Here is an 18,069-nt window from a genome sequence, read left to right as displayed (position 1 = left end):
GAGCACTGGTGTTTGCTTTTATACAAAGTATCATGTACAAGCTTTAAAAAGTACCTTGAACAGGTACATATGAAATATACACAGTTTATATTACAGAACATTTTAAAAATGTTTAGAATTAGAGGGATCCATTTTAATGCCACCCTGAACCATGGTAATTGTTCTGAAAAGTGGGCGGCACCTGTGCTCTGTGAATGGGGATCTGTCCAGGCACTGGCGACGCCTGCTGCGGCCCTTGCACTCCGTGGGGAAGGGTGACAGAGCCAGGGTGAGGGCAGAACCCCGACGCGGTGGGTGTTGCGATACTGTTTGGTCCTTGAGGTTGGATGTGAGGACCCTGACCAGGGAGCGGGCAATGAGGTCCTGTTCCAGCAGGCTGATGTTGAGGTCCAGGTCCTAGCGTCGTGTGATGCGGGGCTTGTGGGGAATAGGAGGACACACTCGTGTGAGCGTTTGAAGGAAAATGGGGAGGTCCTTGATGAGAGGGGTGGTGTAACCCTTGTGCTGATGCTGGGTGATGGCCCGAGCCGATAACGTTGGCAGGTGGGGGTGGAGGCGGGGGTGGTGCCGAGTTTACAACATGCTGGTGTTGTGCTTGCAAACCTTGGTGTCCGGTCGAAGGATGGGGAGGTTGGTGGTGCGGGAGAGGACCTGGTGGCGGAGGTGGCGGTGGCAAATGGTGACCAGCAGCTTGAGAATGAATGTGCGATCCAGGAGCTACTGCCACGGCATGAACCGGACCGACGACGTGTGCTACAGAGTGCTGCTGATGAGTACTTTGCTGCTGTACAAGGTGAGGTCCCGGAGCAGGTGGTGGGGGAGGAGGAGGTGGAGCAGCAGACGCGGACGCCTGGTGATGAATACTGGGGTTCTGAGACGGCAGAAAATGCCCTGCAGTTACATGGTGTCCCGGCACCGTTGGCTGACCCGCGGTGCCAGGAAGTGCTTGGTTTGGTCCAGATGAAAACACAGTCTGTTGGGGTATGCTGCCCTTCAGCTGACTGTAACTCTGAAAGTTTCCAGAGGGCTGCTGGCTTTGATAGTAAGTAGAAGAAGGGGGTGGGGGGGGGTGGGGGAGGTGGTGCATTGCTGTTCAAATTTTGTTGGTTAAACTGGCTGTAAGAAGCTGAAGATTGTCCTGAAGTTGTCTGAGTGAACAGGGGTCCGCTGGCCTGCTGCTGATTACCGGGCTGAAGGGTCGGTGCTGCCGGATAGAAGTTTCGGTGCGTTTCCCTCTGGGGCGTTCCAACTTGAGGTGACTGTGGATGATGAGGTCTGTATGGAGATCCCAGCTGCTGCGAGTGAGGCTTTGGTGAAAGGTAACCGTGCTGCACAGGCGCGTGAGGCGTGGAGGACTTGGGAGGATTTTCTACGTGAGGCGAAGGGGGGCAATGCAGCTTCAAAGGTGCGGAAGGCAACTTCTGTGAAAGTTGCTCAGCAGAACTGCGCAGATGCGATTGAGATGGATGATTTTTTGAAAGTGCTTGGATGTTGTTTGTCAGCTGTTTCTGCTGCAGCTCAGATTTTGGATGATTCGCACATTCGGCCTCAGGTGCACTAGCTGCCGTTTCCCAGTGCGAATCTGGTTTTGTGGGTGTTTTCCCAAGCAACTGCGTTGAAGCTACAGGACTCGGTGAAGAAGGCTAGAATGAAAAGATAGTCAGTCAGTGCGAAACTTTCAAAATACTCGACTATGCGTGCATTAGAATGAAAAGAACTTCTCAGAATATTGTTCTCTCCCCTGATGGTGAAAAAAAGTGTTGAGTCACAGGATATATATTTGGTATAAGAAAAACAGCAACAACAGAAAGCTTAAACTTAGGAAGACACTATTTTTAGCAAGTATTTATCAATCACTCTTCAAAGATGAGCAAGTGTATTTTAAAGTAGTAACAGAAATATGATCCATCAGGTTGGTCAGAATCTGTTATCTGTTGAAGTTTTAGATTCCCGAGTCTGAAAGAAATAAAATTTCAGACAGAGCATTTACAAAAATAAAGCAGTTTTGGGAGTGAATTAACATTTTAAAACTGGCATAGTGCCAGCAGACTAAACATTCCACCCTGAATTACTTCATCTAACACTGTACAGGCAGCTGTTCCATGTCCTTCTCTGTATCAGTGCCTCTACTGACAAACAGTGCCAAACTCTGGCATGCCAGTTTTTCAGAATTCACCCTGCAGAACTGCAGTGATACTGAATCCACTAATAGAATATCTTCTGTGTCTAGAGAATGTGAGATAATATATAAATAGGTACAGCTACTGAGAGAAGATAAACCAAGTTTTTTGTGTGTATGGACTACCACAAATATTCTTACAAATGTTCACTTATGTTGAATTATTACACAGATGGATAAACATGTATGTATGTAACCTAAGTAGTAAATCATGAGATTAACTTTTTTTAAGATGAATCAGAGATGTATGTACATATTCATATGCATATTATACAAGACACACGCGTGCAAACACATAGGCACCTGCATACACTGTGCATTACCTTGCTTGCTTTTGACGGACTCTTGCAAGTCTTTTGTGAAGGATCTGGGGACGGACATTCAGAAGTAGGCTCTGGATTTTCAGGATCAGGTTCTACAAACATAAAGCAGAAACAAATACAAAAATGGGAAAATCAAGTCTTTTGCAAAGATTGCTAAGCACTTTATATTTGACTTTAAAAGAGCTATTAAAGTTGTTGTAAGAGACTATTCAATACGTCAAGTGTCATACAAGGTCATCTGCTTACTGACCTTCCATAAATTCAGTGAAAGGGACCTTAAGCTGCAACTGGGAAATGAGATTTGAATGAGATGAAGGTGGAGACTGAACATGAGACGGTGAGCATGGGCTACAAGGTGATTCTCCCCCTACAGATGAAGCAGACCCAAACATAATATTAGAATAATTACGGTCTACCATGGGGGAACTGGTTAGATTTATCTACCTTCAACATGATAAATCAACTCACCACTGTCCTTGTCTTTCCTATGATCACTGAGAAGTAAAGCTCTCTGATAACTTCGTTCTCTCACTTGTTCCACTGAGGTTGATGCAGTCCTGCACGAGAGAAGCACATTTTAAATTTGAGAGGATGTACTCCCCCAAGTTTAGGACAATGCATATGCAAATACTGTGTCACAGAACTTTTACCATGCGTGCAAGAGCCAAATAACTGGTTGCACATAAGGAATGTGACTTGTTAAGTATTTTGTATCTATTTTCTCTCACTTTAAATATACCAATTTCCTGCAGTCTTGTTATATTACAAGAACTAACAATTCCTCTTAATGTGGAAACATCTGTGGTTGGTTGAAAAGTCAAAAACTACACTTCAAAAAATAAAGGTTGCAGGTGCTGCTTCATATTCTCCATCTGTAGAAAACTGTTTTCTTCCAAAGCTGGAAATACCCTTTTTTTTTTTTTTTTTAAAGAATTTGCTCTTTCATAGTGGATCCATAGTTTTAAGTACTGCACAACTACAACTCTATCTCTGTTTAAGCTTCTACATTTAACTTGCCAGATAGTGGGTATGAAGCCACAGTCGTATCTTCTCTCTTATAATCAATTACATCTGATAATCACAACCTGATCAAGAAGAACATAAATGACAGCACTGTACAAAACTCAATTTTTCATTCAGGCAAGAATATACAGTATTATTCTACAATACTGTTGTATTAGAAGACATTTTGGTGCTGTCTCCAGGATTACTGCAAAAACTAACTAATAAATTCTTGCCTGTTTAGCCTGTCTCCACATTCTTGGCTTACAATATAATAACTGGTTTCTGTATAGTGAACTTACAGCCCCTTTTCAGTGAAACTTTGAAGACTGCACTTACATTCTCCCTTCAATTGGCTCTACAAAACCCTTTTATTCTGGAACAGCTGGGGCATCTGAGCAGAAGGATGTTCAACTCCTCAGCCCATGTTCATCCCCAACACTATTGGGCCTTCACTACAGCATAAAACACAGCTGCCGGGTTTATTTTGTGCTAGTAACACTTTGGAGACAGCATCACCACAGTTGACCATCTACCGGAAGGCTACCAAAACTGCAGTGGAAAACATTGTGCAACATTTATACAGACTGAAGTCATTCTATCTCATCCCCCTCCCCAGGATTTTTGGTTGTTGGGAGTATCTGGCATGGCATCTAACAGAGCGTATGGTCTGCACACAGGGGAACCATTTAATGATCATAAACAACGATGCAAGTATCACCACATGCTCTCTACCTGAGCAGAAGGAACTGTTAAGGGAGACTGCATGCAGCCCTGCAAATTGCACTTAAGCAACAGCAAACACCGCAAACACATTCCAGCCAGATCACTGAAAAACAGACTTTCCTAAAGCCTTCTAGAAGCTTTTGCTGATCAATACAGATTATTCTGTTCCACACTTCTTCCCTACGGTACTTTTGAAAATGTTTTGAGATTTAAGATGGAAAATACTCTCTTCCACCCACAGACGAAGCAGTGGGCTGCTACAAGGACATGAGTGCAGACCCAAGGCCATGCTGAGAATCAGACTCAAATCTCTCACAGCCATTACAGCATCCCCTCCATTGTACTGCTGCTCTCTCCTCCACACACCTTGGCAAACACACACAGCCCAACCTGTGCAATGGTGGAGGGAGCACGCCTACTCAACAATGCCATTTTCTACAGATTTACAACTGTGCTTTACCTACACACTTTTATAATCTACAGAACTAGGCAACCTGTTCTGCTCAAACCAATACCTGGTTTGCTCTTAGAAAATAAAAAAGCAAAGCAGAATGACAATAAATTAACCAGTATCTTACAGATAAATATTCTAATCTTTATGAGGTATCTGCTATATTTCTGAGGAAAGTGGTAAAACAGCTCTTCACTATTCTGAAAGAAGGGCTTCCAATCAGTAATCTGCAACTGCACCCTTATCAATGAAAACTAGATTTCAAATAGAAAAGACTTAGAATTAATTAAATAATTCTCCAGCACTTTAGTCCTCTAGTTTTGTGGCTTACCACTGAACTTCAGGTTCATTCTTCTCACTGGAAGAAGATTCCTTAATTGCACAGTTGTTGCCAATGTCTTCTGGAGCTGCATTATAAACAGTAGCTGGCAGTGGTAAAGGCAGGCTTGCAGCGTTATCAGTTTGCTCCCCATTTTCACCACTGTTGTTATACCCATCATTAGCACCATTGTTACTACTTGTATTTCCTCCACCAGCAGCATGAGGAGATACAGTAACCAGGGGGAAGTTTTCTGTCTTTGAGCCACTTTTTCTAGCTTCTCGTTGTCTCTTACGGTATTCTAGTAAGGATACCTAAGAACAAAAAAAGAAACAAAAAAACACATGAAACATTAGAAGGGAAGTTTACTTGTTTCCTTTCTCACAGTTTCAATTAAATGTATTCTTTCAGTAAGACATACCATTTACTTGGTTCTAAAAGAAAATGGGGATAGATTAATTGAAGATGTTTCACCACATCTGCAGTGAATTTAGAGAGTACTGAGCTACTAACGACTGTGAGGATGATTATGTTAAAAAAAAGCTTCTGCCAAGAGAAGGAAGTATGCTTTCTTCCTCAGAGAAGAAGCAGAATATCAGCAAAAGGTTCACTGCTCAAGTCATACTGTTGGTTGAAGCTGCAAGGGACTTCACAGTTTCTCCTGGAACTGCAGCATTAGTAAGACTATACTGATACAGTAAAGCTAATTTTAAGAGTTGTCACATCCTGCTCTCAGACTCACATGAAAAACCCACCACGCTTCTGCTTCAACTCTACTGCATATATTGAAGGATTCTCTAAGCTCTTCATACATTTTTCTTAACATACAGAATTCCCAACTTCAATTCTTTTCCCAGTTTATTTTGAATTTCTGTCTTTACTGCACTCTAAGAGACTGATTAAGAACATATTTTAAAGCTAAGTTTCAAGTAAAGTTTATTACCAAGACCAATGACACATGAAGGGAAATGTGGTTTGCTACTTTATATATAAAAATATATACTCAATATAATCACTACACAGAAGCTTCCATAGAACAGAAAACAGTTTAAATGTTTAGTAAGTTACCACAAGTGAGAAAAATATATTTTCATGTGTTCTCACTATGTATCTTCAGTATTTGGAGCAGAAAGCTGAAGTGCTGATCTTCAGACCTACTTTATTCAGTAATGACAATAGTTTGGTGGAAATAACATTTAATGTCTTTAAATCTTTTTTATTCTAGTTATCAACAACCTACTCCAAACCATACAGTATCCAAAATATGAAACTAAAGTGCAATAGTGAAAAAAAATTCACATTTAACTGGCTTAGTCCTCGATAAAAGCAGACATCTATTTCTACACAGAGTGAAAAAACAGGGCAGCTTGCTTTGTTTGCAGTCCTGGGGTTGGGGGTTTTTTTGCTTGCTTTCAAACAGATCTATCCAATAAAGACTCATCTATATGTCAGGGTAAGAACAATTAAAAATAACTTTCATAAAAGAAAGTTTAGGTTAAGAATTTGTTATTTCCATATCACATGACTGGGATCCCTTGAAGAATATTGCTTTAAAGAAATCTTAAATGTTAAGAATGGATGAAATCTATGCAGTGTGGCCACTACGTACAGGACTGTATTGAAATGGGATGAACTTGTACAATGGTGACAAAAAGTAGAGGAGCAAATGCTTACAGAAATGTTGAAATATGGAAAAAACTCCTTAACAACTGCATAAGGACATTCATGTCTTATGTGAGCCTAGGGAAAGGCTTCTATTACTCTCCTACAAAGTTCCTGAATTTTCATGTTCTCCTTAGGTGAGATTCCCGCCCCCCTCCCCTTTTTACACTGTAAAAAGTTGCATTTAGAAAGCCTAAACCCTATTCTTTCAGGGGTACAATTTTCTTTGGCTGTTTCTTCAAACTGAGACTTTTAGACAGGAATCCTGTGAGAGAGGTCAGGAGGAAGCCACACCTTTTTTCATTTGGGTATTAGTGTAGCATAAGCCCTCAGCAGTAACAATCTGGAAGAATTCTTGTCAACAACAGAAAGGGGGAGGGTTACTGAAGAACTAAGTGTTGATGGGATTTGAAAAGAAATTAATTTAACCTTCAAAGAAGAATGTGAAGCTACAGAAATTTTGGCTGTTTGCCAAAACAGCAGGGCTACAGAAACACACATGGGATCCACAAAATTTTCAGTGTCAGGAGCAGGTAAGAACAGAGATCCTACCAACTTGCTTCAGTTATGCCTCTGGTTTGAAGCAAAGTAAACAAAAATCCAGTTCTGATGGAAAACTTCTGAAGGAAGAATCATGAGCACTCCCTAGCAGCATGCCCCAAGAACACAGGGGAGGAGGCGCATACAGGGGGGTGTAATAGGACCAAAAAAACCAAAACCCCATTGTGCATGCATGTACATACACAGAATATTCCCCCTGGCCCCGATCATTACTTCCATAAAGAAAATAAATCACATCTTTCAAACAAGAAAGATTACTAGTCTGCTATGAGACAGAACTGGCAAGCTGTTGCATTGGAGACTACTGCCTTCCATATTAGTCATCCTTTCTGCAAGGAGCAAAAGGGAGTCTAACCTGACAGTAAAGTGCAAAGATACTTATGCAGAAGAACTTCCAATTCTGGTTCAAGTTGCCCATGACCACACAACTTACCTACAAAAACTGTTTAATGAGAGTAGCAAATTTAGATTGTGCTTGTTTTTCCAAACACAGTGTTTTATAAAGAAAGAAATTAAGCCAAGAAAAAGATTTCTTGGAACTGAGGATTTCTGTGTAGTTCTAACAGTGAAACCAAGATACCTTAAGTATATAAAAATCTGAATTTTAAAGTCTCAGTATCATAAATCTGTTAGTGCAATTTCTTACAGTAATTCATAACAAATGTTCACAGTATATTAGCTCTATGCTAGTAGTATAACAGAATATTGTAATAATTGGTGGCATAAGCAACCATTTTCAAACCTGAAAAGCAACTGCTTATAGAGCAATTAATTTAAGACTCATATGAATTAAAAGTGAATTTGTATCTATTACTTCGAAAAAATAAATTCACTAATGGGTGTATGCAGCTTTACTCTTTGGTCTTCATTATCTCCCCTGAATAATCTCTACTACATTGTAGTATCTGAAGATGAGCCACCAGTTGTTTTTTATTATATTATGGTTCTTTCTGTTATAGAAATATCATTAGCAGACTATGCAAGACAGACCAAATGATTCTTAAAATTATAACCTTTTTCTTTTGTGGAGGATTCTGGGGTGTGCAATTTCCATCCATCAAGTTGTCGTTATTGACAGTCCTTCCAAAGCCAGATGCAATTCCATCTTCTGAAGTACAAAAAACAGATGCTTCCATGAACATGCCTCTAGCATCGTCTTGAATCAGGCACTTTGACTCGCTTATTCTGAATCCACCTCCTACCTCCAACTGATGTGAAGGGGTCAAGTCCCTTAAATTAGAATTCATTGAGAAATTTACACCTGTCCTGTCGGGACTTTTTACCCAGGAAGAATAAATTGTGCCCCGTCCACAATGAGCAGTTTCTAATTGGCTGTTTGAATCAGTCCTATCATGTGTGGGGGCTTCCAGGTTTTTATGCAGTGCACTTTGCTCAATTACTTCGAGTCCCAGCTGGAGGTCTGACACAGATTCCATTTCTCCAGTGCACTGCCGTGTGACATCAGTCCTATTCCTTGGACTGGAATATCCAATAGTCTTTATTTCTTGCAGGCCCATTTCTGTCAGGTTGGAATTTCTGAAAGAATTCAGTGCTAGAATCGATGCTCTGTCATATCCCTGCACGAAGAAAAAGCATATCAACTCTTTTTCCACACTCCAACAAAACTACAACTGTTCTGACATTCAGTTGTACCTTTAAGTGGCATTAAAAGGCCTTCGACTATGATGAATTTATCTATTTTTAAGAACCAGTTCTACAGCCAGACACTGATTTCTACTATTGCTATGTGTTAGGTAAAAGCATTTTAATAAAATGCACATTAACCAAAGTCAAAATAAACTTTAAATACCCGGTTTTATTTATGACTGGCAGAGGAAGGGGAGGAGCTTCGATGAGAGCAAATCCCTGGCCAGGAAGTTACAAAGCACTTAACTTCAATTCAACATAAAAGGGGAGGGGGGGGGAGCTTTTCTGAGACACTTTTGAATTTTGAAACAGTATTAAAACCAGTATTCTGTAGGGAGGAGGGGGGGGGGAATTTCTTAAGTTATATAAACTTCTTTGTACATCTTAAAACTCTATTAACCATGAAAAACCTAGCATGTATGTACTTCCTAGCTGGAAGTAGCTTTTCTAAACCAATGTGTTTTAAGGTTTTCATGAACCCTTTTTAAAATATTTGTATTAAAAAGTAAAAAGCTAAAGTTCCTAAGTAAAACCCCTCTTCTCAAGTCAGGTAAGCATTAAATTATTAAATTACAATAGTTTAGAAGTAATTGTTAAATTCAGTGGACAGCTATGATTGTATGAAAAAATTGTGTTTCAACATTTGTTAAGATTTTGACCTAAAAACATACACATGTATGTGTTCAACTCCCAGGGGAGAGTATTTGGATCATTCACTTGCATGACTTGCCAGAAGTGAAAGTCTCCATTATTAAGTACAACCTGCTAAGTCTTTTTATTGTTACTTAATTCTACCAAATCCTTTTAGGTGCCAGTAAGTTTACAGTTCAACACCTTCGCGCAAACCGTGTAGTTACCAGCAGAATTCAAGCCCCACCTCACTGTGGAACATTTCCTCACTGCCCAGTGCAGGGCAGAGGGTCCCTGTGGAAGTTCTTGCATTTCAGAGCCGGGCTGCCCGCCAGCAGCCCAACTGCTGCCTCAGCCCACAGCTGGACACTTCATCCCCCCTGGCAGGGAGCAGCCAGCACAATCCAATGGCACCTGCTGCTCCCAACCTAATCCACGCAAACCCATTTATTGCCCTTCTGCTCTGCTCTCTCACTCTGAGCATAATTAGGCTCAACAAAAACAATTGAGAGATGCTGGTAACAACAAGAAATGTTAATTTAAATCTAACTACAGCCTGAAAAGCACAAGCGTTGTTTTTCTGTTCTTCTCTATAAATTGCAGTAGTTACTCCTTTTTATGACAGCCATCAGGAAGGATTTTTAAGTGATACAGAAGAAGAGGAGAGAGAAACCAATTTAAAGTGGAAAATGAAATAGGTAAAGTAGAAATATACAGGACTAAACAAATAAAACCTGTAGGGAAGTTACCCTTTACATTCCAGGAAACTTGCAATGGCAGGTGAAAAGCCTTTACTAAGAACCATGCAGCCATACAGGTGAAATCAAGATACCATTTGCAGTTTTTGGCAAATATCCTTACCTCTTGACTGTAAGCTCGCCTTTTTACTTCTGGGGAACTGTCAGGTGAGGAAATATTCTAAATAAAGGAGAAGAAATTGCAAGTCAACTTCTTTTTTAGCCTGAAGAAATATAGAACACCTCCTTGTAGCAGGAGTACAAATACCGATTTACACCAGAAAGTCTAAACATTCTCTGAACACACTGAAATTCACTGTAAATCTCACCTCAAAGTGCATGGTATTTCCATGTATACATGGAGTTACAGGAGTAACTGGTGAATATATGGGTTTGTAACCATTTCTACAAGCTTCATCTTCTGTTTTTACCCTCGGAGGTGTAGCAAACAATGATGGCTCGGAGGCAGTGATGTCAGCATGAGTTGGTGTGGCATACGGAGAAGGAGTAGGTGTAGAGGTTTCTGAGAATGCAGACTCCAACAGCTGATACAGTCTTCGTTTTTTTAGTGGTGTGGTTAGATCTGTGTGTTAAAATTAGAAAAAAGCTATAAGATCTAGATCATTACTTACAGTTGTTTAAGTACTTGATGTAATGAAATTATGAACTCCACATTAAAAAAAACAACAGTAAGATTACAAAAATCTCTTAAAGGGCAGGCTTTCCGAAAAATGAACTCTTAACAGCCTACAGATGCATCAGTAACTGAAATTTGTGTGCTCCCATGATGGGAAGAACTGTCTGTGTTTCCAGAAAAGGGAAAGTCAACTTCTACGCATTTTTAAGACTGTTCAGCTAAAGGGGAAATTCCAAGTTCAGGACTATACACACGAATCATCTGATGCACAACATATCCTTACAGAAGTGTGTTTAGTTTTTAGTATGTTCCCATTTTGTATTAGGCCTACAAGATTACACAGCTTTTCTCCTGTGTGCAACAGAAGCCCACTAAATTTAAAGAGTTCTGAATATATAGAACAGCATGGAAGAAGAATTTATAATCGAACCTCTTAATACTAATAGTCAAAAACATTAGTCTTTTGTTGACTGTTAAACTCTATGAGACATAGTGGTTACTTATCTAGTATCAATTATGCATTAAAAGGGGAAAAAATCCCAACCACTATGCAACTAAGCATTTCTTTCGAAGAAAGTACCAGGAAACAGTGGAAATACCCCTGGAATTTTCATTAACTGATCACTTCAAAAAAACATGGTCCTCCACATTTAAACTACTTCGACGTCGCTCTTCTGTACTGTTATTAGTAAAAGCTTCACCTGTTAAGGAACAGCTGTCATTCAGTAATAAAGGACTTTTATTTTCACCATTGATGGCTGGACTTCTAGATCTTTCTTGTGATGGTGAATTAAATCTATCAATCATTGTTGAATTTTCTTCTTCCAAAGCCTGCTTCAACCATCGCTGTAATAAACCAAGTTCAAATCAGTGACTTCACAGTTTAATGATAAACATTTCAAAACATGTTACACATGACAATTGGTTTGCCAAGCAGCTTTTTTCTGCCTGAATTCGTGCTAGCAAATAAAGACTTATTTTTTAATTAATACAGTATGGGGAACCATAATGAAGGGAAGCATTACCTTCTTACAAGAGCCAGTAATGTTTTCCACAGGTTCTTTTTTCCTCCTCTTTTCTGAAAGGAATGGTGAAGTAAAACGAATATAGTGCTTTGGAGTTGAATATACATGTGGACTGTAAGTGAGACCTGGTAAAGAATTCAGTTGAGTAGCCAGAACTTCAGGGTCAGTAGTTATGCGTAGAGGCCTTTCTGATAGACTGTCTGTAGGCTTCCCTGTTTTATCACTCTTTTCACTTAACCATTCACTGACCAAGTGCTAAACAGAGAGAGAGAAAAAAATTAGTGGTTTGAGTGCTTTTATCAGTGGCTTTTAGAATTTTTTTAGTCTAATTATCCACCTAGTCAACTGTTACACAAACCAGAAAACAGCTAGCTTCCAGGCTGCAAGTTTAAGAATACACAGGGCAAGAATGAGGATAGTTTTAGTGAAATAATGGGGACAGCAGAAGGAATCAGTATACATTTGCTCTATATAACAAAGTTTTGGGGGTTTTGCTTTTTGAGGTTGGATTTTCTTTTGTAACTAACATTTAGTTCTCTTTTTATTTAATTCTCACTGAACGTGCTATAAAAGTGCCCAGATAACCTGTACTTTTTATGTGAATTTACGAACAGAATTTCAAGACAAATTTTAAACTTGTGCCCGAGCTCCTAAACTGAGGGGAAACAGTGTAACATTAATAGAACAAAATTAAGTAAATTTCTCATCAGATTTCCATACTGTCAGGACTAGACTTCTGTCAACATGTCAGGCAGATGCCTTGAACATTCTTCACTATTGTAGTTTATTAAATTACAACACCTTTACTAAGGCACACTTGTCAAAAAAGGGTATTCTCTCCTAGCTAGTTCAGTGTTTTTGAAAAACGTGCCAGTAGATTTTAGTTTCTATTAACAGATAAACTAGCCTCCTGAATTTTACAATGGTTCAACAAAGTTAAAGACATCCAAATTAACACATTAAATATTAATATGATATCAAGGCTTTAACATAGATTATAAGAATAAATTTACTTTTAAACTGCTTGTCTTTTACAAACCTATTTATATTTATCAATTCGTTTTTAAAGCAGGACTTTCTCCTCATATACGGTACACACTGGGTACAACACGAGACATTTCACAGACATTTATCCTTAAGACAATGAAACCGCAAAAAAATGCAGTAAAATTCAGACTTCTCGGACATCTTCCTTCTTTTTGCATACAACATGCAAAAAAGGAAGACAGATTCTAGTCTGCCCTCTGACAAGAATTTAATAGTGATGCAATAAGCAGTTTTTCAGGATGACTCTGGTGCCTTTTGGGGAAAAAAAAAGACGTATGTTTGGGGGTGTCCTGGTTTCGGCTGGGACAGAGTTAATTTTCTTTCTATTACTGCCCTGGTTTCAGCTGGATAGAGTTAATTGTCTTCCTAGTAGCTAGTACAGTGCTATGTTGAGTTTGGTATGAGAAGAATGTTGATAATACACTGAAGTTTTCAGTTGTTGCTAAGTAACATTTAGTCAAAAGTCAAGGATTTTTTCAGCCTCTCATGCCCAGCCACCAAGAAGACTGGAGGGGCACAAGCAGTTGGGAGGTGACACAGCCAGGACAGCTGACCCAAACTGGCCAAAGGGATATTCCATACCATGTGACATCACATCTAGTATATATAAACTGGGGGGGAGTGGGTGTGGGGGGGAAATCACTGCTCAGGGACTAACTGGGTGTCGGTCAGCAGGTGGTAAGCAATTGCACTGTGCATCACTAGCATATTCCAGTCCTTTTATTATTACTATTGTCATTTTATTAGTGTTACTATTTTCATTATTAGTATCTTCTTTTCTGTTCTATTAAATTGTTCCTATCTCAACCCATGAGTATTACTTTTTTTCTCCGATTCCCTCCCCCATCCCACTGCATAGAGGGGGAGTGAGTGACCGGCTGCATGATGCTTAGTTGCTGGCTGGGTTTAAACCACGCCAAGTAGCTGGTATAGTGTTATGTTTTGGATTTAGTATGATAAGACTGTTGATAACATGCTTATATTTTCAGTTATTGCTAAGCAGAGTTTACACTAAGTCAAGGATTTTTCAGCTTCTCATGTCCAGCCAACAAGAAGGCTGGAGGGGTGTCCTGGTTTCAGCTGGGATAAGGGTTAATTGTCTTCTTAGTAACTGCTATAGTGCTATGTTTTTGAGTTAAGTATGTGTTGCTAAGTAATGTTTAGACTAAATTCAAGGATTTTTCAGCTTCTGATGCCCAGCCAACAAGGCTGGAGGGGCACAAGAAGTTGGGAGGGGACACAGCCAAGACAGCTGACCCAAACTGGCTGAAGGGATATTCCATACCATGTGACATCATGTCTAGTATATAAACTGGGGAGAGTGGGTGCAGGGGGGATCGCCCCTCAGGGACTAACTGGGCATCGGTCTGCAGGTGGTGAGCAATTGCATTGTACATAATTTGTAAAATCCAATCCTTTTATTACTATTGTCATTTTATCAGTGTTATCATTATTAGTTTCTTCTTTTCTGTTCTATTAAACCACTCTTATCTCAACCTACAAGTTTTACTTTTCCCAATTTTGTTTGCCATCCCACGGGGGTGGGGTGGGGGGGTGGGTGAAGTTAGTGAGCAGCTGCATGGTGCATAGTTGCTGGCTGGGGTTAAACCACAAGGGGCACAATAAGTTGGGAGGGGACACAGCCAGGGCAGCTGACCCAAACTGGCCAAAAGGGTACTCCATACCATGTGATGTCATGTCCAGTATATGAACTGGGGGGACTTAGGCTGGGGTGGATCATTGCTTGGGAACTAACTGGGTATCTGTCAGCAAGTGGTAAGCAACTGCACTGTGCATCACTTGTTTTGTACATTCCAATTCTTTTATTATTATTGTCATTTTATTATTATTATCGTCATTTTATTATTATTATCGTTATTTTCTTCCTTTCTGTCCTATTAAACTGTTCTTATCTCAAGCCATGAGTTTTACTTCCCCCTGCCCCCATTCTCTCTCCCACCCCACTGAGGGGCGGGGGAGTGAGCGAGCAGCTGCATGGTGCTTAGTTGGTGGCTGGGGTTAACCATGATAGGGGGTTTAAGATAAAACCACCTTGAAATTGTTATTGTTCAATTTGACAAAAGTTTCAACCTGTAACTTCCTCTCCCTTCCCCTCCACTACATAAAATTTTCAGAACTTGCAAAGCACACTGAAAAAAAGTCACTTTTTAATGCAGTCTGTAGAATTTTAAAGCAGAAAATTTTACTGATTTACTCACACTTGCAGATTTAAGATTTTTTTCAAGTGTCTTTAAACATTGTGGCATTTCTTCAAGCCTTTTCCAATGGAGTCCAATAAAAAATTTAAAAACAAAGTACTAAAGGAAGTAAAGCATCTCCCCTCCAAACACGCACATAAATTTTGAGTCTTAAATCCATTCACTTCAGAACAGACATCTCAAAAATACTGGAAGTTAATGATTTCCTTTCAGGTATTCTGTTTGCTACCATTAAAATACCTTCTAAAGCATATGATGAACAAAGGAAGGAAAGGCAACTTTTATTTCCTTTTTTTTCCTTTTAAATTAACAGCTTTAATTATGTTTTGGTTATTATTTCAGCCTACTTAGAAAGTACTTCCCTGAGAAAACATTTGTTCCAAAATTGTTCTGAAAGATAGTCACTTAAAATCCAAAATAACTTCTACCAATGGATATTATACATACCCTTTTTAATCTCTTGATTTATTACCAGCGAGTGGCTATATAATGGTGATTTTTAAAGAAATGAGCCAACATTTTTTAAAAACTCTACATAGTTGCATACTGACGCAGCAGTCTATGATTTTTTTCTTCAGACTCAGTTAAAGGCCATACTCTTCTCCCCATCCCTTAACAGACATACCTTCTTTGTTTTAGGATACTTAGTAGGGCATTTATTAAGTGCTGGAGCTTCTGTTTCAGTAACCATTTCTGTAACAACAGTTTCTGTTTCTGGCTCAGCTACCAGTGCAGCATTCTCAGTTTCATTATGCTGTGAAGTTACTTCCACGTCAGGAGAAGATGGCTGGATGTCTGAACACATGCTGACAGTTCTGTGTCGTCTACGTTGTTGTCCAATGTGAGTTCTACTCCGTGAGAAGCTTTTTCTCTGCTTAGCTCTATTAACTTTAGCTGGGGTAGGCTTGGTGGCAGTTTCTTCTTTTGCTGGTTCCTGGTACAAAAGAAAAGTCTAGTAAACAGATCCCACACACAAGTATATTTCTTACAACAGAATGTCAGTTCCCCCTTCCTTTACAGGTCTAAAAAGCCTCTATCTCATTTTTGTTGTTAGAACTAAAATACTTCAGAGATAATATTTCTATGCTTCTTCAAGGCAAACTACAAGACTTCCTGTATTCTTCTCCCAAGCACCTGCTGTATCATTGGCAGAATATTTACACACACCAGTCACTGGTCAGATCACCACAGATTTGTGTAAGTGCCATGCCACATTCATTCATACATAAGCTAGAAATCAGCTGCTTACATCATGATGCCTTTCAGTCCAATATTCTTTTTATAATGTATAGTTTACTAAGTGTTTAGCATTGTCACAAAAGGTACTTAACAGCATGCTAACAAAAATTATCCAGGGAAACAACCTGAACTGAGAATCTGTAGGAATATTTGCAAGGCAAGAAGCATACTAGCATCCAGCAACAATAGAGTAAAAAATTGTTTATGAAATATTAAGTATCATCTGAAAGAACTCAGAACAAACTATGCCTTAATAAATCCTTTCCTTTAAAAGAAAAGAAGGGATTATAATCTGTTCCTGAATAACCCACTGAAGCAGCAAGTTGTTTTCCACTGGTTATAGAGGGTGCCTAAGAAAAGCCACCTCCTGTGGCTGAAGTCAGCATCGGTAAACACCTCCTTATCCTGAACTTTGAAGAGAGACTGAATAATACAGCTGGTGTGTGTTTGCACATTTGCATAAACTCATGTAACTGAAATTCCTCATAAACAAATTCTACACATATTTTCTTGAAAAAATAAATCAGGAGCTAACATAATATAATGTCAAAGAACAATATGGATTTTGGTCAAATATATTCCAGTTCAGAGGAAAAAAAAAAAATGTTCATACATCTTAAAGTGCAGCTTGACATCCCAATCGATAAAATGTGCCATGTTAAAAGCCAGCTTTAAAATAAAGTTCCAGGTTAACTACCTGAATAAATTCAGCATCATTGAGAATCTGTGCTTCCTTGCATTCTGATTTAACCTCAGTTTTTGCTGTGCTGATTCTTTCCAAAGCCTGTTCTCTTCTTTTTTCTCTTTTTTCTAGTCTGGCAAAAGCTTGCAGGATAGCTTCCATTTTCCGTTCTTCTCTTGTCTGATGGATTTAATAATAATCATGATCAAGTTTCAGTCACAATCTTTCGCATATGTAAATACTTAAGTAAATACTTTTTTTTTTTCCAAGTACTTCGGAACATGTTCAGTGTATGTTGACATGGAGATCAATTTCAGCAGAAGCTCACAGGAAAGGGGGATGTTACAACGACTGCAATTATTACAGACTTCTGAAGAAAGGCTTGCATTCATACCAACCCTGACAAACAAGAAGAGAGTCCTGCTTTGGATTTAAGAACTTGCTAAAAATAGTGATTTACTAGTAAATCACTGGCCTAGAAGCATAAAAAGAATACATAGCTCTGACCCACTTACTTGCATAGTATTTAAAAACAATGAAACACTAATGACCAGAAAGATATAAAAAACCTAATACATGTATGAAACAAAACCAGAAAGCTCCATTAGCCTCTGACCCAATTTTCCAAGTGTCACAAACTACATCAAAACATACAATCAACATCCAAGAATCACTATTTCAAAATAAGGTAACATTAGATCACACAGAAGCTAGATTTTCTGTCTATCCATAATTCAGGTCCTAGTGCTGTACAGAGGCAGATCCCTTCATCTGGACAGAACTCTGCTTAAGACAATATAGAGGTGGGAGAATTGAAGGCTTCTATTACTTTTTTTAACTAAATGCCTGGAGCTCAACAGTGCATTGATAGCAACGATGTGTTTATATCAAGAAAAGAATACCTGCAAATATATTGCTCATATGAGCAAATGAGGAACCCAATTCTGTTTTGCCACTGAACTTGCCCCTGCTTGGTAAAATAC

The 18,069-nt window shown here is 39.2% G+C and overlaps 1 protein-coding gene across 1 annotated transcript in view; it reads right to left on the bottom strand.

Annotated features, from left to right (window-relative positions):
• Nucleotides 1–10: 10 nt before the first annotated feature.
• Nucleotides 11–18,069, bottom strand: part of KMT2E (lysine methyltransferase 2E (inactive)) — a 65,814-nt gene continuing 47,755 nt past the window's right edge. The window contains 13 exon segments of the mRNA XM_049814194.1: nucleotides 11–1,069; nucleotides 1,071–1,643; nucleotides 2,503–2,594; nucleotides 2,753–2,869; nucleotides 2,971–3,059; nucleotides 5,013–5,314; nucleotides 8,237–8,800; nucleotides 10,362–10,418; nucleotides 10,567–10,820; nucleotides 11,576–11,720; nucleotides 11,900–12,154; nucleotides 15,791–16,099; nucleotides 17,102–17,266. Of these exon segments, the coding sequence (XP_049670151.1) occupies nucleotides 134–1,069; nucleotides 1,071–1,643; nucleotides 2,503–2,594; nucleotides 2,753–2,869; nucleotides 2,971–3,059; nucleotides 5,013–5,314; nucleotides 8,237–8,800; nucleotides 10,362–10,418; nucleotides 10,567–10,820; nucleotides 11,576–11,720; nucleotides 11,900–12,154; nucleotides 15,791–16,099; nucleotides 17,102–17,266 (3,858 nt within the window). The 3' untranslated portion in view covers nucleotides 11–133.

Source organism: Accipiter gentilis, chromosome 11, assembly GCF_929443795.1.
Source record: "Accipiter gentilis chromosome 11, bAccGen1.1, whole genome shotgun sequence".
Taxonomy (NCBI): Eukaryota; Metazoa; Chordata; class Aves; order Accipitriformes; family Accipitridae; genus Astur; species Astur gentilis.
Note: the sequence above shows the minus strand (reverse complement) of the source record. Positions and strands in the feature narration are given on the sequence as shown.